The following is a 26,358-nucleotide window of genomic DNA, read 5'->3' on the forward strand; positions in this document are numbered from 1 at the left end:
ACGCTCTTGCAGAAAATAGCAGTGTTCTGCCAGAAGTATAACCAAGACGCAGGAGCCCATCAGCGAGCACCTGCAATTTTAGTTCCTGTGTCGATGATACCCAGGGGTTCTTGCACTTTACTGGGGAGCCAATTTTGTTACAGCCAAGTTAGTGGAGCGAGATATCCTTTTCTTGTCCTTCACCATCGCGTCAGCTAACAGAACATTTCAGAGTTTGGAAAGAAAGAGTTTACGTGACCGGGACTGAAGGGGCCAATGTGGTGCACTTGGCCAGATTAAAAAAGTACCATTTGTTCCACATATCCTTCAAATGGCTTTCCCTGCAAAATATCTATAAACTCTCGAGTTTGCTGACACTAGAAAGGGGTTTATCCATTTCAAAAGAAACCACAAGGCAGCCATTAAAAACCCTACCTCCATAGTATACGTCTTGCCAGAACCAGTTTGTCCATAGGCGAATATACAGACGTTGTACCCATCAATACAGGATGTGATGAGGGCCTGGACCTCCTGGAATATCTGAGGGAAAAAACACAGGACAAAGGAGCATTTAGAATTCTGACAATGGCATCAAATTTTGACAAGACACAGAAGTTTGGATGTTAAACTAACCATCCTCCACAGCAAAGCTCAGCTGCCAGTCTGCTTTTCCCACTCCCCTACCTGGGACACTACATTTGGGGGGTTACGAGAGGAACCTCACTGTTTTGTGGAGTTGGATACCAACTCACAAAGGAACAGGACGATCCAGAAGAATGCAAATTTGTAGGATGGTCTAGATGGCTTGGCCGGAGGTGAACTGATCCGAAGCAAAGGGTCAGCTGATCCGAGAACCAAACTGAACCGACGCAAATTGAACCACCCACCCAGCAAAGGCCCGAGCCGTGCTGGGAACAGATGGGATCTTTGATACAGGTGCGTTCATTTTACTCAGTGTAACCGGAACACAACCGTTTACAGTCTTCCCACTTCTCAAAATTATGTCCATGAATCAAAGACTTGCATTTACAAAGCACCTCATCGCAGCTGTCGGAAATCTTAAAAGGGCTTCGACGACGAATTACTTTGCAGGGTCAGCTGTGGCTCAGTGGGTAGCACACTCACCTCTGAGTCAGAAGGTTGTGGGTTCAAGTCCCACTCCAGGGATTTGAGCATATAAAGCTAGGCTGACACTCCAGTGGTGCCGAGGGAGTGCTGCACTGTCTGAGGTGCCATCTTTTGGATGAGACATTAAACCGAGGCCCCGTCTGCGCTCTCAGGTGGATGTAAAAGATCCCAGGGCACTATTTTGAAGAGCAGGGGAGTTTCCCCAGTGTCCTGGCCTATATTTATCCCTCAACCAACATAACAAAAACAGATTATCTGGTCATTATCACACTGCTGTTTGTGGGACCTTGCTGTGCACAAATTGACCGCCACATTTTCCACATTACAACAGTGACTACACTTCAAAAGTACTTCATTGGTTATAAAGCGATTTGAGACGTCCGGTGGTCGTGAAAGGTGCTATATAAATGCAAGTCTGTCTTTCTTTGTAATTTAAGCAAATGGGATAGCCATTTTTCCCCACACAGCACGATCCCACAAACGGCCATGAGGTGAACAACCAATCGATCTACTTTTGGTGGTGTTGGAGGAATGTCGATCGGGACACCCTTCAGAACATACATACTTCAGTGGAGGAAGTACTGAAGTGACAAAGCTTACTTTTAGGCAGTTAAGATTGAACGCACAAAAAACACACACACAACTGATTAAATAAACAGATCCTATATACTAAACATTTGAGAAACTTGAACTATTTTCTCCACAAAGAGGCAACAAGAAATAGGGAGTGGCCCAAAGGAGCACAGATTGGAAACAATGTCACAGCGTGCAGGATATCACTATACGTGCCCTTGATTCGCAGGAGATAAACAGATGTGAATTCATACTTGATGGTGGATCTTAGCTGAAGAGCTTAGTCAAAAAAAAAGTGTGTGTGTGTGTGTGTTTATTAACTGAAATTTTCCTCATCATTTCTGGGTTTGTTGTAGAATAATTGATAAAGATTGATTGCTATGATTCGTCAACAACCCCATTATCATTGTATCATGTGACGACCAGGATGGTAGAAGGCGATCTAGGTGGACAGTGGTTGTTTCTCATCTAGCAATTCCTATAAACTGTCCCCTTTTTACTTCTTAGGTCTTTAAACAACCACAGTGCTTACAGACTTGCACAAGATCTCAGTGATCAACTGGATCACAGGTCAGCCCTCACATTACGATCACTTACATCTTCCTGCAGTGCATGTGGTCGGAAGACTTTATCCAGCTCAAACATGGAGACTTTCCCGCGGTGCGACACGTACAGAACCGCATCATCATCGTGGTCGAAGGAAACAATATTTCTGGTGTCGGGCCCAGCGCCGTCCTCCCTGGTAACCGGCCGAACTCTGCACAACACACGGATATTCCCTGAAGAAATGGCAGAAAAGGTGTCAACAAAGTGGAATTTTGAGCTGAAATGATGCAATCTTCCTTTTTGTTTTTGCTGCCTCCATAAAGTCAGCTCTTGACGACCATCTCACTTCCCTTTGCCCTCGTAGCAGGCGTTGCAGACTGTTGTCTCCTGCCCGCGGTAATTGTACGCAAGAGCTGCTGAGTGAAGGTCTCCCAGCACAAGGATAGACTCACCTCGGAGCCGTACCAGCTCATTGTGGCACTTCTTGCGCAGCTGCATCTCTCGCTTGTACTTGCGCAGTAGGTCCTGGTTTGTTGCCTTTGCTTCCTCCACTGCCTGGTAGATCTAGAGAGAAAAGAACGAAAGAACTTGCATTGATATAGCGCCATTCACAACCTCAGGACATCCCAAAGCACTTCACAGTCAATGAAGGAGTCACTCTTGTAACGTACTGCTTGGCTGCCGTGTTTCCTACATGAAGGCGGGAGATGTGTTAAAGCCCACTCCTTTGTCAGGTAGTGTGACCTAGTAGATGAACGGCTAATCCACCAAGAAGTTACCACTGCAGCAGGCAGAGCATAAAGATGGTCAGTCCCCAAATCATGCTCATAGCGCGCTGACCGTCAGCCACGAGCCTCCAGTTTCCTCGCACTGTGGTGACCTCAACCTTGTATACATTTTCCGCCCCCCCTCCCCTCCCTTCACAATACTTTGTGACAAAGCATTTTCACCTCACCTCCCTCTTTGTCTGGCTGACAGCATCCTGCAGGAGACATGGAAAATCCCGGACATGATTCTTCAGGCAGTTGTAGTCACTGGTCAGCGTCTTTAGGGCTGGTTGGATGGAGAGGAGATTCATTCGAACGCCTGCAGGGAAAGGTGTGAAGATCAGCACAGTAGAAAGTCCCTCAGCTTCCCCCATAGTCTAGCATTGATGCACGTTAGGCTGACCTTCCATTGGGCCTTCACTCAGTATCTTCCTAACGTGCTGCAATTCCAATCTGTTCCTGCTTGTGGTCACGCAGGTTCCATCCAGTTTGTCTCAAAGTGCTACAAGGCTCTTCACTGTATACAGACAACAGCATTCTGCCTTCCACACATTGCTCACAGACCCCATGCATTGCCTCTTCTGCATCACTTACCATTCAGATTCTCGTGCACGGTCTTCATTTCAGATCGGGCATGCAGGAAGACCTCTTCAATGGCCTGGTTCTTCTCATCTTCCATTGACTGAAGTTCCTCAATCATCTCCCCGCGCGTCCGCTCAAGTTCTGCTTCGTACATCATGACCTGCAGTTTACAGCCAAGTGTCAATGCCAGGTAGTAGGCCTAGAACCTTCTACACAATGCAAAAAGCAGAGGGGCCATCGAACCAGCTAGTGGATTCCAAGTTAATACACGCAGTATAATGGAGTTGGCGTACACTCTACTCGAGGTTAACAAAGTAACTAAATAACTTTGCATATTCGTGGCTATAGTTAGAGATTAGCCGCATCAGTGCCTGAAGTATCTATAGTTAGCCAGTTACTGGAGTTTCATTATTAGTGGAAGGGAACAGAAGATACAATGGACTAGCCTGAGCTTGGAGCTGGGCTGATGCTTGCCAGGAGTCCTGAAGCTGCTGTTCCTGCTCCGTCAGCAGTTGCCTCTGGATTCCAATCTGCTCCTGAAGGTAAAGATTCCTGGCCTGGGCTTCTTCTAAATCCTGCTTTGTCCTGGAGGACTCAACTTCCACTTTTTTGGTAATATACTGCACATGATTTAAAAATAAGGTTAATTTAATATGTTCACCAAACCCAGAATCAATGCAAGGTCCAAAACAGTTACGTCTCCCCACCCAGCCAGCCAGCACAGACATGGATGCCTAGAGCAGAGTACAGAGCATTGACAAGCTCTAGATGGGTTCTGAGATCTTTCAGCCACAAATAGATCTTATATATATCGTTGAAATTATGAAGATCTAAAATAACACAAAGCCCTCCTTGCTGGACAGAATGAGAATAATGGTAGCCGAGATTAACGGGAGAGGGCAGAGAAGACGAAGAAGATGGAAAGAAAGTATTTTCTGATGGAAACAATTGATTGGATACCCTATTGGCTCACGTCCATAAGCTACTGGTCAGAGCTTGGCCGGATCACACTGTGATCATATTAGCTTATAACAGCAGGGGTTAGGCTGTTCAAGTAACCCAGCAACTCCTCCAAAGGGTTAAACTTAATGGAGGGGGGGGGGGGGGGGGGTGGGGGAGGCAAGAGTGTAGCATTGGGTGCGGCAATGCCTCCAGGAGTGACAACAATTAAACAAAAAGAATTAACACCCCATAACCACAGGGATTTGTTCTGAGATACAGTATTATTCAAGTTTAGACAAAGCCGGTCATCTTTCTCTAGCTCGTCCCATTTATCCTTATTGAAAAGCCTTTTGACACAAAGTCCATTACCCACTGAAGGTGGTGCAAAACCTTGAATGAGTGAGGACTCAGTGTCCATAAAGGGTGGAAAGCTCAGGGGTAGGGACACCTTGAAGAGGTGTCAGCCATGGCTCAGTGGGTAGCACTCTCTCCTTTGAGTCAGAAGGTCGTGGATTCAAGTCGCACTCCAGTGGCGAGCACAATCTTGGCTGACACTTCAATATAGTACTGAGGGAGTGCTGCACTGTCAGAGGTGCTGTCTTTCGGATGAGACGTTAAATCAAGGCCTCATTTGGCCCCCAGGTGGATGTAAAATATCCCATGGAACTATTTCAAAAGGACAGGGGAGTTTTCTCTGGTGTCTGGAATAATACTTAGCCCTCAACCAACATCACTAAAACAGATTATCTGGTCATTCTCTCATTGCTGTTTGTGGGAGCTTGCTTTGCGCAAATTGGCTGCCGCGTTTCCCACATTACAACAGTGACTACACTTCAATAGAACAAAACGCAGTAAAGCACTTTGGGATGTCCAGAGGTCGGGAAAGGCCCTATACAATTACAAGTTCTTTTTTTCTGATCTCTCCCTGCAAAACCTAGGCAGAATTTCTCTTTTAAAAATTAACAAGAAATACAGAGCCAAGTGTGAAGCAGAAATCAGAGAATTTGTGGATATCAAGGTCCAGAGAGATGTGAAGTTCCTGACCCAAGGAGAGCATGTAGCTAATGTGGAGAGGGGAGGGGGGTTTACACTTACACACCCCGCCTTCCTACACACACACACACACACCCTGACACACACACATTTTGTGTCAGCCATGACTCAATGTATAGCACTCTCGGCTCCGAGTCAGAAGATTGTGGGTTCGGACTGAGCACAAAAATCTAGGCGGATACTCCAGTGCAGTGCTGAGGGAGTGCTGCACTGTCGGAGGTGTCGTCTTTTGGATGAGGTGTTAAACCGAGGCCCCGTCTGCTCTCTCAGGTGGGCGTAAAAGATCCCATGGCACTATTTCGAAGAGGAGCAGGGGAGTTATCCCCGGTGTCCTGGCCAATATTTGTCCCTCAACCATTATAACAAAAAACAATTTATCTGGTCGTTGTCACATTGCTGTTTGTGGGAACTTGTTATGCGTAAATTGGCTGCAGCGTTTCCCAAATTACAACAGTGACTACACTTCAAAAGTACTTCATTGGCTGTAAAACACTTTGAGACATCCGGTGGTCGTTATATAAATGCAAGTCTCTCCTTCATTTAATACAAGAAGAAAATACTGCAGATGCTGGAAATCTGAAGTAAAACCAGAAAATGCTGGAGATACTCAGCCGATCAGGCAGCATCTGTGAAGAGAGAAACACAGTTAACGTTTCAGGTCGATGACCTTTCGTCACAACTGCAAACAAGCAGGAAATGGAACAGATTTTTAAGCAAGGGGCTGGGAAATGGGGGAGGGGATGAAAGAACAAAAGGGAAGGTCTGTGATAGGATAGAAGGCAGGAGAAGTTAAGAGACATTGGCCTAGAAATTCAGTATCGCCACGTTTGGGGCATTATATAGTCAATAGTGCGCTAAATTTAGCGCCCGGCGCAAATTATCGCCACCTTCAGCGAAATGGACTTGCATCGCCCCAAGAGGTGCTTGGTGCGCTAAAGCAGGCGCTGCACGACTGTCCCAAGGCGCTAAGCCGGAGAGGTGAGGTGCTACCACCGAGGGCAGGCGCAGTGCAGGTGCGGCCAGTTAGCTATTGCAGGCAGACATGCTGGCGCCGGTCACCTCTTAAAGGGGGAGGGTCGATTGGGCTTGCAGCCACGCCCTGCACATTGGAGCCCTAATTTTCGGCCTGGACAGACCTGCTGCGACATTCTAACGCCTAGAACCATGGAGAGGGCCAGGGAGCGAGCGCAGCGGTTCAGTGAGGGGGCCCTGAAGGTTCTGGTTGGCGCAGTGGAGCGCAGGCGATCTATCCTGTTTCTGGATAGGGGCAGGAGGCCGCTGCCCAACGAATATCGAAAAGCTTGGAGGGAGGTGGCACACAGAATGACCTCCAGCAGCATGGTGCCTAGGACCCCTGTGCAATGCAGGAAGAAATTCAACAACCTCACTCGGGTTGTCAGGGTGAGTACCCTTTCCAGTATCTTCTTCATCCCTGCATGTGCACCTCACTTTATGGCCAAAGGGTCCTGAAAGCCCCAATGCGCATCCCTCATCCAACACCTATGGGCCTTTCATGAAACTCACATGCACATTCACCACTTCACACACTTGTAAGAAGTCACACAACACCAGGTTATAGTCCAACAGTTTTATTTGAAATCACAAGCTTTCGGAGCGCTGCTCCTTCATCAGGTGAAGTGGAGAGATGCATAAAGACACAGCTTATATAGTCAGAGAATAATGCCAGATGATTACAGGTAATCTTTCTAACTGCCATTTATCACACCTCGGCAGAGAGATAATCACAGCAATGAAAGGTGTGAATGGTGTCCAAACAGGTTAGTCAGGAAAACATTGCATCAAAGAACAATGAGGTGGGGTCACAAGGGGTCAAAATGTTGCAGATGCTGGGGTCTGTATGAAAAACAAAAAAGACAAAAAAACATTTGTTTTGCTGGAAATCACAGCAGGTCCGGCCGCATCTATGTAGAGAGAACAAGCCAACGACGACTCGAGTCTGGATGACCCTACGTCAGGTGGGGTTACATGTGGTGTGACATGAACCCAAGATCCCAGGTTCATTTCAGAAAAAGTGTTTTTTTGTCTGTTTTTTGTTTTTCATACAGACCCCAGCACCTGCAACATTTGACCCCTTGTGACCCCACCTCATTGTTCTTTGATGTAATGTTTTCCTGACTAACTTATTTGGACACCATTCACACCTTTGGTTGCTGTGATTATCTCTCTGTCGAGGTGTGATAAATAGCAGTTAAAAAAATTACCTGTAATTATCTGGCATTATTCACTGACTATATAAGCTGTGTCTTTATGCATCTCTCCACTTCACCGGACGAAGGAGCAGCGCTCTGAAAGCTTGTGATTTCAAATAAAACTGTTGGACTATAACCTGGTGTTGTGTGACTTCTTACATGTGTCCACCCCAGTCCAACACCGGCATCTCCACACCACTTTACACATTAAGGGCTATTCCACCATGGGAGGCAGTGCAGCCAAGATCAGGGCTTCACACTAAGGGCTATTCGACCATGGGAGGCAGTGCAGCCAAGATCAGGGCTTCACACTGTACTCCGAGCCCGTCCTTTCTCTTGCAGGGCAAGCTGGCGCACAATAGGAGGCAGCAACAACGGACCTGGGGAGGCCGTCCTGACCTTAGAGCTCAGCGATCTGGAGCAGCGAGTGGAACGGATTAAGGCAGGCCAGATGATTGGCCCCGTCGCCACTGGAGATGCCGACCCCATTCTGGACAGCAATGGTAAGTCATCACCTTTTTGACCTCTCTCCTTCCACTTGTGCCTCACACCAGCATCCTTTGCCACTGTCGAAGCAATACAGTGCATTGCAGCACTCATGCCTCCCTCGCTGCCGCCCTGTCTTCACATATAAACATAGATAGAAGATAGGAGCAGGAGTAGGCCATTCGGCCCCTCGAGCCTGCTCTGCCATTCAATGAGATCATGGCTGATCATCCAAATTCAGTACCCCATTCCTGCCTTCTCCCCATATCCCTTGATCCCTTTAGCCTTAAGAAATATATCTAACTCCTTCTTGAATATATTTAATGAATTGGCCTCCACTGCCTTCTGTGGTAGAGAATTCCACAGGTTCACCACTCTCTGGGTGAAGAAATTCCGCCTCATCTCTGTCCTAAATGGCTTACCCCTTATCCTTAGACTATGACCCCTAGTTCTGGACCCCCGGCCATCGGGAACATCCTTCCTGCATCTAGTCTGTCCAGGCCTGACAGAATTTTATAGGTTTCGATGAGATCCCCTCTCAATCTTCTAAACTCCAGTGAGTACAAGCCCAATCGACCCAATCTCTCCTCGTACGTCATTCCTGCCATCCCAGGTATTAGCCTGGTGAATCTTTGCTGCACTCCTTCCATGGCAAGAACATCCTTCCTCAGATAAGGCGACCAAAACTGCACACAATACTCAAGCTGTGGTCTCACCAAGGCCCTGTACAACTGCAGCAAGACATCCTTGTTCCTGTACTCGAACCCGCTTGCTACGAAGGCCAACATACCATTTGCCTTCTTAACCGCCTGCTGCACCTGCATGCTTACCTTCAGTGACTGGTGCACAACACCACCCAGGTCTCTTTGCACTTCCCCTTCTCCCAATCTATTGCCATTCAAATAATAATCTGCCTTCCTGTTTTTGCCACCAAAGTGGATAACCTCACATTTATCCACATTATAGTGCATTTGCCATGTTTCTGCCCAATCATCCAACCTGTCCAGATCGTACTGGAGTTTCACAACATCCTCCTCACAGCATACCCTCCCACCCAGCTTTGTGTCGTCTGCAAATTTGGAGATACTACATCCAATTCCCTCGTCCAGATCATGAATATATATTGTGAACAGCTGGGGTCCTAGGACCGATCCTTGCGGTACCCCACTAGTCACTGCCTGCCACTCGGAAAACGACCCGTGTATTCCAACTCTTTGCTTTCTATCTGCCAACCAGTTCTCTATCCAAGTCAATACCTTGCCCCCAATCCCATGTGCCTTAATTTTGCATGCTAATCTCTTATGCAGGACCTTATCGAAAGCCTATTGAAAGTCCAAATACACCACATCCACTGGTTCTCCCTTATCTATTTTACCAGTTACATCCTCAAAAAATTCCTGTAGATTAGTCAAGCACGATTTACCTTTTGTAAATCCATGTTGACTTTGTCCGATCCTGTCACTGCTTTCCAAGTGCTCTGCTATTACATCTTTTATAATGGACTCTAGCATTTTCCCCACTACCGATGTCAGGCTTACCAGTCTATAATTCCCCGCTTTTTCTCTACCACCTTTTTTGAATAGTGGGGTAACATTAGCTACCCTCCAATCCATGGGTACTGTTCCAGAGTCTATCGAGTTCTGGAAGATGACCAGCAATGCATCTACTATCTCCAGGGCCACTTCCTTAAGTACCCTAGGATGTAGATTATCAGGCCCTGGGGATTTATCGGCGTTCAATCCCGTCAACTTCCCCAACACCATTTCCCTACAAATACTGATTTCATTCAGTTCCTCCCCCTCATTAGTCCCTATGTTCCCCGACATCTCTGGGAGGTTATTTGTGTCCTTTGTGAAGACAGAACCAAAATATGTATTTAATTGGTCTCCATTTCTTTGTTCCCCATTATAAATTCCCCTGATTCGGACTGCAAGGGACCTACGCTTGACTTCACCAATCTTTTTCTCTTCACAGATCTATAAAAGCTTTTACAGTCAGTTTTTATGTTCCCTGCAAGCTTACTTTCATAATCTATTTCCCCCCTCTTAATTAATCCCTTTGTCCTCCTTTGCTGAATCCTAAACTGCTCCCAATCCTCAGGTTTGCTGCTTTTTTTGGCCAATTTATATGCCCTCTCTTTGGATCGTATGTTATCCCTAATTTCCCTTGTTAGCCATGGTGGAGTCACCTTTTTTGATTTATTTTTATGCCAAACTGGGATAAACAAATTCTGTAGTTCATCCATGTGATCTTTGAATGTTTGCCATTGCCTATCCACCGTCAACCCTTTGAGTGACGTTCCCCAATCAATCCTACCCAACTCGCGTCTCATACCATAGTTCCCTTTATTTAAATTCAGGACCTTAGTCTCTGAGTCAACTACTTCCCTCTCCATCTTAAATGAAGAATTCGATCATATTATAATCGCTCTGACCCAAGGGGCCTTGCACAACAAGATTGCTAATTAATCCTTTCTCATTGCATAATACCCAGTCTAAGATGGCCTGATCCCTAGTTGGTTCCTCGACATATTGGTCCAGGAAACCATCCCATAAACACTCCAGGAATTCCTCCTCCACAGTATTGTTACGAATTTGGTTAGCCCAATCTAGATGTAGATTAAAGTCACCCATGATGACTGCTTTGCCCTTATTGCACGCTTCTCTAATTTCCCTTTTAATGTCATCCCCAACCTCTGCATTACTGTTTGGAGGTCTATACGCCACTCCCACTAATGTTTTCTGCCCTTTGGTATTTTTCAGTTCCAACCATACAGATTCCACATCATCAGAGCTAATATCTTTCATTACAATTGTGTTAATCCCCTCTTTAACCAGCAATGCTACCCCACCTCCTTTTCGCCTATCTTTCCTGAATATTGAATACCCCTGAATGTTGAGTTCCCAGCCTTGGTCCCCCTGGAGCCATGTTTCCGTAATTCCAATCATATCATATTCATTTACCTCTATTTGCGTTGCTAATTCATCCACCTTATTACGAATGCTCCTTGCATTAAGACACAAAGCCTTCAGGCTTGTTTTTTTAACCCTCTTAGACCTTTTAGAATTATTATTTACTGTGGCCACGTTTGTTTTAAACCCTTGATTTTTCCGATTGCCACCTTTGTTATTCTCCTTCCTGTCTTTTGCTTCTATCCTTGTTTCCCTTTCCTTTGTCTCCCTGCTCAGGTTCCCAACCCCCTGCCATTTTAGTTTAAACCCTCCCCCACAGCACTAGCAAACACTCCCCCAAGGACATCGGTCCCGGTCCTGTCCAGGTACAGACTGTCCGGTTTGTACTGGTCCCACCTCCCCCAGAACCGGTTCCAATGTCCCAGGAATTTGAATCCCTCCCCCTTGCACCATTCCTCTAGCCACGTATTCATTTGAAGTATCCTTCTATTTCTACTCTGACTAGCACGTGGCACTGGTAGCAATCTCAGGATTACTACCTTTGAGGTCGTATTTTTAAATTTACCTCCTAACTCCCTATATTCAGCTTTTAGGACCTCATCCCGTTCTTTACCTATATCGTTGGTGCCTATAATGCACCACGACAACTGGCTGTTCGCCCTCCCTTTCCAAAATTTTCTGCAGCCGCTCCGAGACATCCTTGACCCTTGCACCAGGGAGGCAACACACCATCCTGGAGTCTCATTTGCTGCCGCAGAAACACCCATCTATTCCCCTTACAATAGAATCCCCTATCACTATAGTTCTACCAGTCCTTTTCCTCCCAGCCTGTGCAGCAGAACCACCCCTGGTGCCAGGAAGTTGGCTGCTGCTGCCTTCCCCTGGTAAGCCATCCTCCCCAACAATATCCAAAGCGGTATATCTGTTTGAGAGGCGGGATGGCCACAGGGGACCCCTGCACTACCTGCCTGCGCCTACTACTCTGCCTTTTGGTCACCCGCTCCCTCTCTGCCTGTGCCAACTTTACCTGCGGTGTGACCAACTGATCAAACGTGCTATTCACGATGTCCTCAGCATCGCGAATGGTCCACTATGTATCCAATCGCTGCTCCAGCACCGTAATGTGGTCTGCCAGTAGCTGCAGCTGGACACACTTCCTGCACACATGGTTGTCAGTGTAATGTATATACCTTTAAGGGGGGAACTATCTTTTACAGCTCATGTATACTGCCGTACCGGCAGTGACCACACCTGTATATAGTACTGAGTAGTAATCTGTACAGATCAGTTCCCGTGTGAGCCACGTTGAGTAAACACCTGTTGTACCGTTCTCCTGCAGTCTGTGTCTTATTATACACAGACACAACATTGGTGACAAGGCAAGTTCGAACCTACCTGCAACTCTGCATCACCTCCCGGGGATTCGTTCCTGGAGATCAGTGGATTGGAGGTCAAGGCCAGAGACTCGGGCGTCGACCACGGGCAACCGCCCAGTCATCCAGCAGAGACTCGAGAATTGCGGGGGAGAAAGGAAAGCGCGGGAGACGCCATTTTAAACCACACCCAAAATGCCGAAGAGTGGCAGTATCACCGCATTTGACAATGAAGTCGAAGATTGGACTACATATGTCGAACGAATAGAGGTATACTGCAAGGCAAATGAGGTGTCAGATGACAAGAAAGCGTCGGTATTGTTAAATTTAATGGGTGCAAAGACGTATGGTTTATTACGAAATCTAGTAACCCCAACGAAGCCAATGGAAAAGAGTTTTGAAGACATAGTAACGATACTACAGGAACATTTAAACCCCACACCGCTGCCGATAGCAGAAAGATTCAAGTTTCACAAACGGAACCAGCATAAGGATGAAAGCAATGCTGTTTATTTAACAGAACTGCGTAAACTATTGAAACACTGCCAGTTTGGAGCGGGACTGGCAGATACCTTAAGGGACAAGTTTGTGTGTGGGCTTCAAAGTGAAGGAACCCAGAAACGGCTTTTATCTGAAAAGGACCTTACGCTGGAAAAGGCTTTCAGCATTGTGGTATCATATGAAGCAGCAGCACGGGGCGCTGCAGAGATACAACAGAGACCGCAAGAATATGGCACAAACAAAATGTCATATGGAACAGAGAAGTGCTATCGCTGCGGCAGAACACACGACCAGAATGATTGCTGGTTCAAAGACAAAGTGTGCAGACAGTGTGGAAAAGTAGGACACATAGCACGAGTCTGCAGGTCGGGAAAGAAAACCAGCAATAAGAAACCTACCAAAGAAAAGTACAAGGTACATAAGATGACGGAGAATAGTTCAGACGAACAAAAGAGTGATAACGACTCCGAAAGCAGGGAACTGAGTTGTCTGAAACTACATAATGTGATCACAACGGAGGTTCACCGAATCATTTGGGTCACTCTCAAGATAGCAGGAGTCCAGGTAAAGATGGAATTGGACACAGGATCAGCCCTAACAGTCATAAACCGATGGGACTACGAGCGGCTATTCTCTCACATACCCTTGAGAGACACAAAAATTATTTTGAAGACGTACACGGGGCAAAAAGTCTACCCAAAGGAAAAATAAGGGTGACCGTTATATATAACGGTAAGGAAACACCAAAACTAGACCTGTATGTATTGCAAGATGGAGGACCACCATTACTGGGAGGTGAATGGATCCGGAAAATACAACTGGATTGGCATTCCATACAGGCACTGACTGTGGCTGACAAAAAGGATGACGACGTCACACCTGGGCGACTGTCAAAGATCCTAACTGACGCGAAAGAAGTGTTCCAGCAAGGCCTCGGAACACTAAAAGGCATGACAACGACGATTAAAATTGAAGAAAACGCAGAGCCCAAAATTTTTTTTTATTTTTTTAAGGCCAGACCGGTACCTTATGCGATCCGCCCAGCCGTCGAAGCAGAGCTGGAGAGTCTGGAATGCTCAGGTGTACTGTCCAAGGTAGACTGGAGCGAGTGGGCTACACCCATCGTCCCGGTGATGAAAAAGTCGTTGAGCAGCACGCCTGGGGAACCAAGGAAGGTTCGCATCTGTGGGGACTATAAGGTAACAGTGAACCCGGTCCTTCACACCGTACAATATCCACTTCTGCGGATTGAAGATATTTTCGCCTCGCTATCTGGAGGGAAACGCTTCACTAAGATTGATCTGGCCCAGGCGTATCTGCAAATGGAGGTAGAAGAAGCATCAAAAAAATACCTCACAATCAACACCCATAAAGGTCTCTACCAATACAACCGGCTGGTATTCGGGGTAGCATCAGCTTCGGCTATTTGGCAGAGGGCAATGGAACAAGTCCTGCAAGGGATCCCAGGGACCCAGTGTTATTTGGACGACATCCTGGTCACGGGCGAAAATGACAGTGATCACCTTGCCAACCTGGAGCAGGTGCTCACTAGATTGCAGGAATATGGGCTCCGAGCTAACCGCCCCAAATGCGAACAGTCCAGACAGCGGAACCGTTGCTTTAGCACACCGATTGTGTGCTCAATGATGTTCCTGGTTGCTTGATGGCTCTCATTGTATCATTCTTCAGCAGGGGTGCTGGGCACACGGAGCGGAATCATCAGCCAGGTGCACAAAGGATAGCCCTTGTCCCCGAGAAGCCAGCCTCCTGGGTGAGCTGGGGCTTCGAAAAGGTCTGGCGCAGGATGAAGGCGTCGTGGCTGCTGCCTGGAAAGCGGGCATTGGCAGCTAGTATCAGCTGTCTGTGGTCACACACCAACTGCACGTTCAACGAATGGAACCCCTTCCAGTTGCGGTAATCCTCAGCATTCTCTTGAGGCGCCCGCAAAGCCACATGCGTGCAGTCAATGGCGCCCTGGACCATGGGGAAGCCCGCTATTGTTGCAAATCCCATTGCGCGCTCTTGCTGCTTGTCCAGGGTCATGGGGAAGGAAATGTACTGACGTCGCCTTTTGAAGAGGGCATTCGTGACTTGGCGGATGCAGCAATGCACCGCGAACTGGGAGACATTGGCCACTTATCGCCCTCTTAAGGCATTAACGGCTGGTGCCAACAACTGAATTTCTCCCCCATTGAGATATTCAAGGCAAAAGGAGATGGTAATGGAACAGGTTAAGAAACAAAGGATGGCTCTAGATGAAGTGTAAATTGCACTGGCAGAATGAAAGACAGCTGCCACGTGGGAGAGAAGAACAGCAGGCTCAAACAAAAAGTGTGGATAAAAAAATATATGTATGATAGGGGCCAGGTTATGATCTGAAATTGTTGAACTCTATGTTAAGTCCAGAAGGCTGTAAAGTGCCTAATCGAGAGATGAGGTGCTGTTCCTCGAGCTTACGCTGAGCTTCCGTGAAACAATACAAGAGGCCGAGGACGGTGAGGTCCGAGTGGGAGTGGAGCGGTGAATTAGTGACAGGCAACCGGAAGCTCGGGGTCCCCCTTACGGACTGAACAGAGGTGTTCTGCAAAGCGGTCACCCAATCTGCGTTTGGTCTCGCCAATGTAGAGGAGACCACATCGTGAGCAGCGAATACAGTATACTAAATTGCAAGTAAATCGCTGTTTCACCTGGAAGGGGTGTTTGGGGCCTTGGACAGTGGGAAGGGGGGGGTATAAGGGCATGTTTTGCATCTCATGCGCTTGCACAGGAAGGTGCTGGGCGAAGGGGAAGGGGTGTTGGGGGTGATAGAGGAGTGGACTAGGGTGTCGCGGAGGGAGCGGTCCCTACAGAATGCTGAAAGGGGAGGCGAGGGGAAGATCCGTTTGGTGGTGGGATCACGCTGGAGGTGGCGGAAATGGCGGAGGATGATCCGTTGAATGTGGAGGCTGGTGGGGTGAAAGGTGAGGACAAGGGGAACTCTATCGTGGTTCCGGGAGGGAGGGGCAGGGGTGAGGGCAGAAGTGCGGGAGATAGAACGGACACGGTCAAGGGCTGTGTCAACCACGGTAGAGGGGAATCCTCGGTTGAGGAAAAAGGAAGACATGTTGGAAGCACTAGGATAGAAGGTGGCATCGTCAGAGCAGATGCGGCGGAGACGGAGAAACTGGGAGAATGGAATAGAGTCCTTACAGGAGGCGGGGTGGGAGGAAGTGTAGTCCAGGTAGCTGTGGGAGTCAGTCCCTTTCATTTAATGTGGCTTAAGCTAAAGATTTTGGTGCACCTCTTTTTTTCCACTATTGGAGACTAACAATATCCAACCCAGCCTATTCCATGTTGATAATATAAAGTTTAACCCCTGAACCCAATGGCTCCACATCCTTGCTGTGCTGCGCTGGATGTGCAGATGGTTTTGGAAGTGCAATTTCTTTTACCTTAACCGATGGCGTGGTCTGCTTGGTCAGAGCTAGATGGCAGTCTCTGATCCGCTTATTCAGCCTCTCCTCCCTTTCAGCCTTCTCGTGAAGGACATCTTTGAGGTGCTGTTCCAGCTCGGTCAGGAGCTGCGTCTTCTCTTCCAGCTCCAGCTGCAGGCCAGTTGTCCGCTCTCGCAACCGCGAGCTTTCCTACAATGGGGATTAGAACACGAGATCCGTTTAATGCCCGAGAGCAAAAGAAAAACCACAAACCTGCCAACGTTAGGTTGACTTTCTTCCCTCTTCAGGTGCGGGTGGAACTGTGGCGCATTTCTCTCTCTTTTGATTTTATACATGTTTAAAATAAATGCACTACCACCAACTGTGCCAGCAGTTGCCAATAACCAGACAGAGAGGCCAGGATGTGCCAACAGCAATAGTTTGAAGCACAGTCATTCTTGTTAGTTGGTGCAAAGTGTGGGAAAATGCTTGTCATATTTTACCTGGCTGCGACTGCCAAGACTGGGATCAATGTTTTACCAGTTGCTGCCTCAACTGCATCTGATCCTCACTTCTGCTTTCTCAACGTAATGTTTAACTAATTGTCACACAGCTAGTTACATCTCAAGCTTCTTAAGTCAGCTGCCCCACTTCAAAAATCACGTAGTCTCTTCCCATCCCAGGTGCTGCTTGGGCACGGTTGGGCCTGTACTCTCTGGAGTTCAGATAAATGAGAGGGGATCTCATTGAAACGTTTAAAATTCTTAGAGGGCTTGACTGGGTAGATGCTGAGAGGCTGTTTCCCCTGCATGGAGAGTCTAGAACCAGGGGTCACAGTCTCAGAATAAGAGGTCGGCCATTTAGGACTGAGATGAGGAGGAATTTCTTCACTTAGAGGGTTACGAATCTTTGGAATTCTCGACCCCAGAGGGCTGTGGAAGCTCAGTCGTTGAGTATATTCAAGACAGAGATCGATAGATTTTTGGACTCATGGGGAATCAAGGGATATGGGGTTAGGACGGGAAAGTGGAGGTGAGGTCGCAGATCAGCCATGATCTTATTGAATGGCAGAACAGGCTCGAGGGGCCGTATGGCTTCTTATCTTACGTGCATGTGCCGAGACTCCACACTTCACCAGCTTCCCATAAGCCAACGCAACCAGGAACTAGCACCAGCTCTCCTGCTGCCTTCTCCCAGGAGAACAGCCAATCCTGCTGCCTTCTCCCAGGAGAACAGCCAAACCGCCTTCTCCCAGGAGAACAGCCAAACCGCCTTCTCCCAGGAGAACAGCCAAACCTGCTCCCCCGGGAGAACAGCCAAACCGCCTTCTCCCCCGGGAGAACAGCCAAACCGCCTTCTCCCCCGGGAGAACAGCCAAGCCTTCTCCCCCGGGAGAACAGCCAAACCTGCTCCCCCGGGAGAACAGCCAAACCTGCTCCCCCGGGAGAACAGCCAAACCTGCTCCCCCGGGAGAACAGCCAAACCTGCTCCCCCGGGAGAACAGCCAAACCTGCTCCCCCGGGAGAACAGCCAAACCTGCTCCCCCGGGAGAACAGCCAAACCTGCTCCCCCGGGAGAACAGCCAAACCTGCTCCCCCGGGAGAACAGCCAAACCTGCTCCCCCGGGAGAACAGCCAAACCTGCTCCCCCGGGAGAACAGCCAAACCTGCTCCCCCGGGAGAACAGCCAAACCTGCTCCCCCGGGAGAACAGCCAAACCTGCTCCCCCGGGAGAACAGCCAAACCTGCTCCCCCGGGAGAACAGCCAAACCTGCTCCCCCGGGAGAACAGCCAAACCTGCTCCCCCGGGAGAACAGCCAAACCTGCTCCCCCGGGAGAACAGCCAAACCTGCTCCCCCGGGAGAACAGCCAAACCTGCTCCCCCGGGAGAACAGCCAAACCTGCTCCCCCGGGAGAACAGCCAAACCTGCTCCCCCGGGAGAACAGCCAAACCTGCTCCCCCGGGAGAACAGCCAAACCTGCTCCCCCGGGAGAACAGCCAAACCTGCTCCCCCGGGAGAACAGCCAAACCTGCTCCCCCGGGAGAACAGCCAAACCTGCTCCCCCGGGAGAACAGCCAAACCTGCTCCCCCGGGAGAACAGCCAAACCTGCTCCCCCGGGAGAACAGCCAAACCTGCTCCCCCGGGAGAACAGCCAAACCTGCTCCCCCGGGAGAACAGCCAAACCTGCTCCCCCGGGAGAACAGCCAAACCTGCTCCCCCGGGAGAACAGCCAAACCTGCTCCCCCGGGAGAACAGCCAAACCTGCTCCCCCGGGAGAACAGCCAAACCTGCTCCCCCGGGAGAACAGCCAAACCTGCTCCCCCGGGAGAACAGCCAAACCTGCTCCCCCGGGAGAACAGCCAAACCTGCTCCCCCGGGAGAACAGCCAAACCTGCTCCCCCGGGAGAACAGCCAAACCTGCTCCCCCGGGAGAACAGCCAAACCTGCTCCCCCGGGAGAACAGCCAAACCTGCTCCCCCGGGAGAACAGCCAAACCTGCTCCCCCGGGAGAACAGCCAAACCTGCTCCCCCGGGAGAACAGCCAAACCTGCTCCCCCGGGAGAACAGCCAAACCTGCTCCCCCGGGAGAACAGCCAAACCTGCTCCCCCGGGAGAACAGCCAAACCTGCTCCCCCGGGAGAACAGCCAAACCTGCTCCCCCGGGAGAACAGCCAAACCTGCTCCCCCGGGAGAACAGCCAAACCTGCTCCCCCGGGAGAACAGCCAAACCTGCTCCCCCGGGAGAACAGCCAAACCTGCTCCCCCGGGAGAACAGCCAAACCTGCTCCCCCGGGAGAACAGCCAAACCTGCTCCCCCGGGAGAACAGCCAAACCTGCTCCCCCGGGAGAACAGCCAAACCTGCTCCCCCGGGAGAACAGCCAAACCTGCTCCCCCGGGAGAACAGCCAAACCTGCTCCCCCGGGAGAACAGCCAAACCTGCTCCCCCGGGAGAACAGCCAAACCTGCTCCCCCGGGAGAACAGCCAAACCTGCTCCCCCGGGAGAACAGCCAAACCTGCTCCCCCGGGAGAACAGCCAAACCTGCTCCCCCGGGAGAACAGCCAAACCTGCTCCCCCGGGAGAACAGCCAAACCTGCTCCCCCGAGAACAGCCAAACCTGCTCCCCCGAGAACAGCCAAACCTGCTCCCCCGAGAACAGCCAAACCTGCTCCCCCGAGAACAGCCAAACCTGCTCCCCCGAGAACAGCCAAACCTGCTCCCCCGAGAACAGCCAAACCTGCTCCCCCGAGAACAGCCAAACCTGCTCCTCCGAGAACAGCCAAACCTGCTCCTCCGAGAACAGCCAAACCTGCTCCTCCGAGAACAGCCAAACCTGCTCCTCCGAGAACAGCCAAACCTGCTCCTCCGAGAACAGCCAAACCTGCTCCTCCGAGAACAGCCAAACCTGCTCCTCCAGGCTCTCTGATGAGCTATGAGAGCCACCGATTGATCATTTGCACCAAGCGACCTGCTGCTCCGTTAGCACAGGTTGTGGAGGTCCCCGGGTTTGATCCCTGGTCTGCAGTGAGTTAGCCGATCTCAGTTTGGACAATGGAAGGGATGTTACCACTGGCCTCTACGCCCTGGGCTATGGTTAGGAAAGAATAAAAATTGCCAGCCAGGGTTTCTGCTCGTCAGCGACCCCCTACCAGCGAGTTCAAGTGTGCAGCCAGTGGGTGATGACAGGATCAGGTTACATTCCCCCCCACCTTCAGACCCACGAGGGGGATACAGGCACCTATTGAACTGTAGCCCAGCAAGAATCAGCATCAGCATGAGAAGTGGGGGTAAAAATCCTTCCCTTCCAATTTCCCCCCTGTCCTGTTGTAAAGGAAATAGCCATATTCCAAGAGATACACCATCCTATGAACAGATTTCTGATATTATTAATACATGACATACTGGGTTTAAAAGTCTGAAAAGCCTCAATAACAGAGGCTGTAAACAGAACACAGGCTTTTGAGATAAGATGAAGTGTTAACACAAGCTGTAAACACCATACAAGCTTTTGAAATGGGAATTGATTGTTAATAGAGACAATGGCCCTATTGAAACATCAAGTTGCAGCTTCCAGAATGTCTGCAGTTTGGAACCAACACAATAGCAATGCCCAAGTAAAGTGTTAAAAATGAACACTTCGAACAGGAACACAGAATATTAAAAAAGCATGTGCCTTTGTAAAAGTAACATCAAATGAAAGACAGAAAACATAAGTCAGTAATATAACCAACTAAGATGGCTAGGAAAACAAACACCCTAGTTGAAGTGTTTTTCCTTTACATGTAGTAAAAGGTACAAACAGAACACTTTGGAAATATGACTTCAATAGACGACACCAAGCAATCACATGGTTTTTGTATTGAAAATGGAATAGTTAATAGACACGACGTCTGCTTTCAAACAGCAGAGGTGATTTAGAAATTGAATGGAAGACCTTCGATAAGAATGATATCAAATAAATACTACTGTCATTGTTTTTTATGATAAGTTTTGGAACACCTAAAGGTAGAGAAATAATTATGCATGCAGCAGCTAAATTGACAGCAAGAATAGAAAGAATTCAACAGAAGATGACTAGAGAGAATTAGCTTACATCAGCAGAAAACTTCAAAGAATAAACCACTAAAAAAAGGTATAAAAATAGAGCTTTTCAGATGGAAAGAGCAAGCAATTCTCAACTTCAGAGGCACGCTCTAAGTTTTTAATTCTTTGAGACTCGGGGATCAAAAAGGTACTTTTAATTTGATTTTGGTGGATAGTCTGGATTAAGAATAATAGAAATGTAAAAATGTATGAAGTTAAGATTTGAGAATAAGACAGGTAAGCTATTTGTATTTTGAACTGTTAAAGTTGCGACTGACTCAACAGCTGTTAACTGTATGTCGACTCTTAAATAAATCTATATATTTTTAGAATTGTCTCAAATAGTATTTCTGTATCAAACGCACAAACTCAATTTCTGTACACTCTTTTGTAAGGAGTTGCAGAATTCTGGGGGGGTGGGGGGGGTGGTTTCCAGACCCTCATAATATCCGGATGGTTACAGTCTAGTTAAACTTACTAAAAGTGCTATCTGGAGGACGGCAACATCTTTACGTTGTTCCTTTCCTTTAGAGAGAGATAGCCTGGACCTTTAGACCCAATTAAGCGTCTTATAGAATTTGGCTATCTCTAACTTTAGTTGAAGGTGAACATCTGGGGAATACGCCTGATCTGGGGTAGCCCGAAAAGGGCGAAGACTAGTAATTATCCCTTCACCATCTTGGTAAACAGACCTTCCCCTGCAGGACTCGCCCTGCATTCAGCAATCAGGTGCTTGGCCAGTGTTGAATCGCGAGAGGCTATGGGTCAGGACTTGGTCGGTGTTCAACATTCCTGGGGATTAAACCGACAGCTACGAACATGAGATACAAGAGTGGGATTAGACTCAGCTAGTCAGAGTCGCGGACTTCGAGATCTGCAGTGTCATTCTATAGGCTCTGGAACAGTTCCCATGGATTGGAGGATAGCTAATGTAACCCTACTATTTAAGAAGGGTGGTAGAGAGAGAACGGGGAATTATAGACCAGGAAGCTTAACATCATTAGTGGGGAAAATGCTAGAGTCCATTATAAAAGATGTAATAGCAGCGCACTTGGAAAACAGTGACAATATCGGACAAAGTCAACATGGATTTACAAAAGGTAAATCATGCTTGACTAATCTACTGGAATTTTTTGAGGATGTAACTGGTAGAATAGATAAGGGAGAACCAGTGGATGTGGTGTATTTGGGCTTTCAGAAGGCTTTCGATAAGGTCCCGCATAAGAGATTAGCGAGTAAAGTTAAAGCACATGGGATTGGGGGTAAGGTACTGTCTTGGATAGAGAACTGGTTGGCAGACAGGAAGCAAAGAGTTGGAATGAACGGGTCTTTTTCCCGAGTGACAGGCAGTGACTAGTGGGGTACCGCAGGGATCGGCGCTAGGACCCCAGCTATTCACAATATATATTATATATAAAAATGATCTAGACGAGGGAACTAGATGTAATATCTCCAAGTTTGCAGATGACACGAAGCTGGGTGGGCGTGTGCGCTGTGAGGAGGATGCAGAGAAACTCCAGTACGATTTGGACAGGTTGGGTGATTATACTGCATTTGCCATGCATCTGCCCAATGTGGATAAATGCGAGGTTATCCACTTCAGTGGCAAAAACAGGAAGACAGATTATTATCTGAATGGCAATAGATTAGGAAAAGGGGAAGTGCAACGAGACCTGGGTGTCCTTGTGCACCAGTCACTGAAGGTAAGCATGCAGGTGCGGCAGGCAGTTAAGAAGGCAAATGGTATGTTGGCCTTCATAGCGAGAGCATTTGAGTACAGGAGCAAGGAAGTCTTGCTGCAGTTGTACAGGGCCTTGTTGAGACCACATCTTGAGTATTGTGTGCAGTTTTGGTCGCCTTATCTGAGGAAGGATGTTCTTGCCATGGAGAGAGTGCAGCGAAGATTCACCAGACTGATACCTGGGATGGCGGGAATGATGCATGAGGAGAGATTGGGTCGAATAGGCTTATATTCGCTAGAGTTTAGAAGAATGAGAGGGGATCTCATTGAAACTTATAACATTCTAACAGGACTAGACAGACCAGATGCAGGAAGGATGTTCCTGATGGCAGGGGAGTCCAGAACCAGGGGTCACAGTCTAAGGATAAGGGGTAAGCCATTTAGGACTGAGATGAGGAGGAATCTCTTCACCCAGAGAGTGGTGAACCTGTGGAATTCGCTGCCACACAGGGCAGTTGAGGCCAATTCATTAAATATATTCAAGAAGGAGTTGGATATATTTCTTAAGGCTAAAGGGATCAAGGGATATGGAGAAAAAGCAAGGACAGGATACTGAATTTGGATGATCAGCCATGATCTCATTAAATGGCAGAGCGGGCTCGAGGGGCCGAATGGCCTACTCATGCTCCTTATTCTATTTTTCTATGTTTCTAGGGTACCCATGGGATTTGACGACTTGATTTATTCTGATAATCTGCATGGTTCGCTTTCCCTATCTCCTCAAGCTGCACCAGTGTGCTTTCAATCTCCTAAAATCCTTTAACCTGTTCCAATTCGCAAACGTACTCATTGCCCCGACATAAAGACCAATGCCGTAGCTGTCCACTGCCTCTCCTTCTGTTCTCGTGCTGGTTCCAAATAGTTTGGTGGAATATTTATTTCATTCAAAAACGGGAAAATGAAGTCAAAGAACCCAGATTCCCCCCAACTCATCAGTACGTTATACAAATCTCACGGGAACACAATCACCAAGTTCGCCACTAAGATTACACCACCCTGATTTGAACATATCGTGTTGTTCTGTCATCGTTGCTGGGTCAGTATCCTGGAATTGCCACCTTAATATCACCACATGGACTGCAGCGAGTCAAGAAGCCCCACTACCATCTTCAGGGCAACAGAGGCACCCTCTACAACTCGAGAATAAATTAAGGAACCCAGAATATTTCTCCAGTAGACATATGCGATGTACTGGGTACGAGGGCAGGGTGGGAGTATTTCCTCATCTTTCCCTTCATCACTTCCCTAACAGCATTGTGGGAGTACCTTCACAAGGGCTGCAACAGTTGAAGGTGGCTCACCACGACCACCACCTCCTCCTCAAGGGCAATTAGGGATGGGCAATAAATGCCGGCTCTGCCAGCGACGCCCACATTCCAAGAATCAAGTTAAAAACCTTGGCCCTATAGCATTCAGCAAGTCTCAAAAGCTCCAGTTAATGGGCTTGTGCCCTGCACCCTACGGGCTCTGTGCCCGGTGTCCAACAGGCTCTGTAAAGTGTACCCAACACTTTCAGCAAAGAGATCGCCGGCAGCCAGCCTGGTGCTCACCCCATACCCAGGGGGTCAGCCGTGGCTCAGTGATAGAACTCGCGCCTCGGAGTCAGAAGGTCGTGGGTTCAAGTCCCACTCCAGGCACTTGAGTACATAATCAAGGCTGACACTCCAGTGCAGTGCTGAGGGAGTGCAGCACTGTCAGAGCTGCCATCTTCCGGACGAGATGCTAAACCGAGGCCCAGTCTGCTCTCTCAGGTGAACGTAAAACACCATGACCCTATTTCAAAGTCTCCCCGGTGTCCTGGCCAAAATTTATCCCTCACTCGACATCACTAAAACAGATTATCTGGTCATTATCACATTGCTGTTTGTGGGAGCTTGCTGTGCGCAAATTTGCCACCTCGTTTCCTACATTACAACAATGAATACACTTCAAAATAACTTGATTGACTGTAAAGCACTTTGGGAGGTCCTGAGGCTGTGAAAGGAGCTGTAGAAATTCCAGCTCTCTCTTACCTTGCTGTGCTCACAGTTGGTGCACCCAGACAGGGAAACCCGGAGCTGCTGCAGCTGGAGCTGGCTGCTGTTTAATTCCTGCTTCAGTCGATCATTCTCCAACACCAGTATTTCTAAATGTTTCTCCAGGTCGGTCGTGCCCTGTTGAAGAGACAGACAGGCAGAAAGAATTAGTTCCAGTTACCCGCGGGCCTGCGAGCTCAGGAACACCACAAGATTTGAACAAGTGTCTGCTGGCGGTAACAATGCAGGAGTCTCACCAGCTGGGAGCAGAGTCTGTTCAGTTTCTGAGCCTGGTCAGACAGCTTTACATCCACCCCCTCGAGCTGTGGGCACAACACCGGTTACTTACTTACAAGAGGCAAAAAGCTGGATGGAGTCAGTGAGAACTGCAGGCAGCTCAGTGCGGTGGCCCTGAACAGAGGCACCAGACATCCAGGCAGCACTGCCCGGCTTGGACACACTCCATGCACGAGTGAGGTGCAACTTGAACACTCGCCGAAGCAGAAAGTCATCCCATCAGAAGCGTGGGCATTGGCTGAAACTCCGTGCGCCATTACCTCAGTAGCCGGCACGGTAAAGACAACGGAGCAGATTAAAGTTCCTCTTGCTCAGCCCAGCCCAACCTCTGCAGCCCCCATTGCTCTATCTCAGCCCTCTCACCACCTGCACACAGAGCCGCAATACCTGAGACTGCCGAGTGCTGCCCAGTGCCTGCCGTTTGGTCTCGGTGGTGTTCAGCTCCTCCTGTAGCCTCGCTTTGTCCTCCTGCAGCCTCGCTTTGTCCTCCTGCATGCAGTTGATCATCTCGATAAGTTTTTGAATGATTCCGAGCGATCTCCCCGCTGGACTGGAAAACTGGGGAACTTTCCCACCTGGAGATAGGAGAGGACGAGATGAGAGGAGTGTCAGATTACGCGCAATAGTTTGGGCAGAGCCTGTTCTGCTTTAAGTGCTCCAACTAAATAGATACTTACGTGGATTTCCAAACATCCCCTCATGTTTGAGAACTTTGTGAAGAAAGTGTCTTCTAGACACCAGTGCACAGCTTCACCTTTTCACAGCTTTATAATGTCACATACACACCTTCCCGCACACACACGTCCACGCTCGTTCCAACAAAAAACAAACAGCAAAAATGCTGCAAATCTTGGAAACACAGGTCAGGCAGCATCTGCAGACAGAACAGATGTCGCTGTTTTGGGTATAAACCCTTCCTCAGAACTGGAAGATACTAAAGTTGAACTGCTCATGGTCTTGGATCTTTAGAAGCCACCCAAACTGCCATATGAAGAAACTGGAGTTACTATGGTAACCTTCCCATATCCTCCAGATGGAATCTCCCACACAGTTGGGGTAGAGCCCTGAAGTACCAAACAAAACTGTAGTGAGAGTCCGGCGACTCTGCAGCAGATAAGACTGCGCAGAGTAACTAGTTCATAAATAGAAGTTTACCACTACCGGATCACCGAAGGACTCCCATCACCAATCAGGTCTGTTCCTAGTTTTAATCCTGTCAAAACATTTGGCACAGACTTCACTCAACTTGCCTGC

At 48.5% G+C, this 26,358-nt stretch overlaps 1 protein-coding gene across 1 annotated transcript in view; it reads right to left on the reverse strand.

Annotated features, from left to right (window-relative positions):
* The window catches only part of LOC147116283 (kinesin-like protein KIFC3), a 67,907-nt gene extending 42,230 nt beyond the window's left edge, over positions 1-25,677 (reverse strand). The window contains exons 1-9 of the mRNA XM_085991077.1: positions 25,492-25,677; positions 24,805-24,945; positions 16,484-16,675; positions 4,022-4,195; positions 3,588-3,735; positions 3,182-3,312; positions 2,679-2,790; positions 2,278-2,459; positions 415-519 (exon numbers count right to left, since the gene is read on the reverse strand). Of these exons, the coding sequence (XP_085847203.1) occupies positions 415-519; positions 2,278-2,459; positions 2,679-2,790; positions 3,182-3,312; positions 3,588-3,735; positions 4,022-4,195; positions 16,484-16,675; positions 24,805-24,945; positions 25,492-25,611 (1,305 nt within the window). The 5' untranslated portion in view covers positions 25,612-25,677. The remainder of the gene's footprint in view (positions 1-414; positions 520-2,277; positions 2,460-2,678; positions 2,791-3,181; positions 3,313-3,587; positions 3,736-4,021; positions 4,196-16,483; positions 16,676-24,804; positions 24,946-25,491) is intronic.
* Between the last annotated feature and the right edge of the window lie 681 nt (positions 25,678-26,358).

The sequence above is a fragment of the Somniosus microcephalus genome, chromosome 6, assembly GCF_052327205.1.
Source record: "Somniosus microcephalus isolate GS21.2 chromosome 6, FLI_Smic_1.0, whole genome shotgun sequence".
Lineage (NCBI taxonomy): Eukaryota > Metazoa > Chordata > Chondrichthyes > Squaliformes > Somniosidae > Somniosus > Somniosus microcephalus.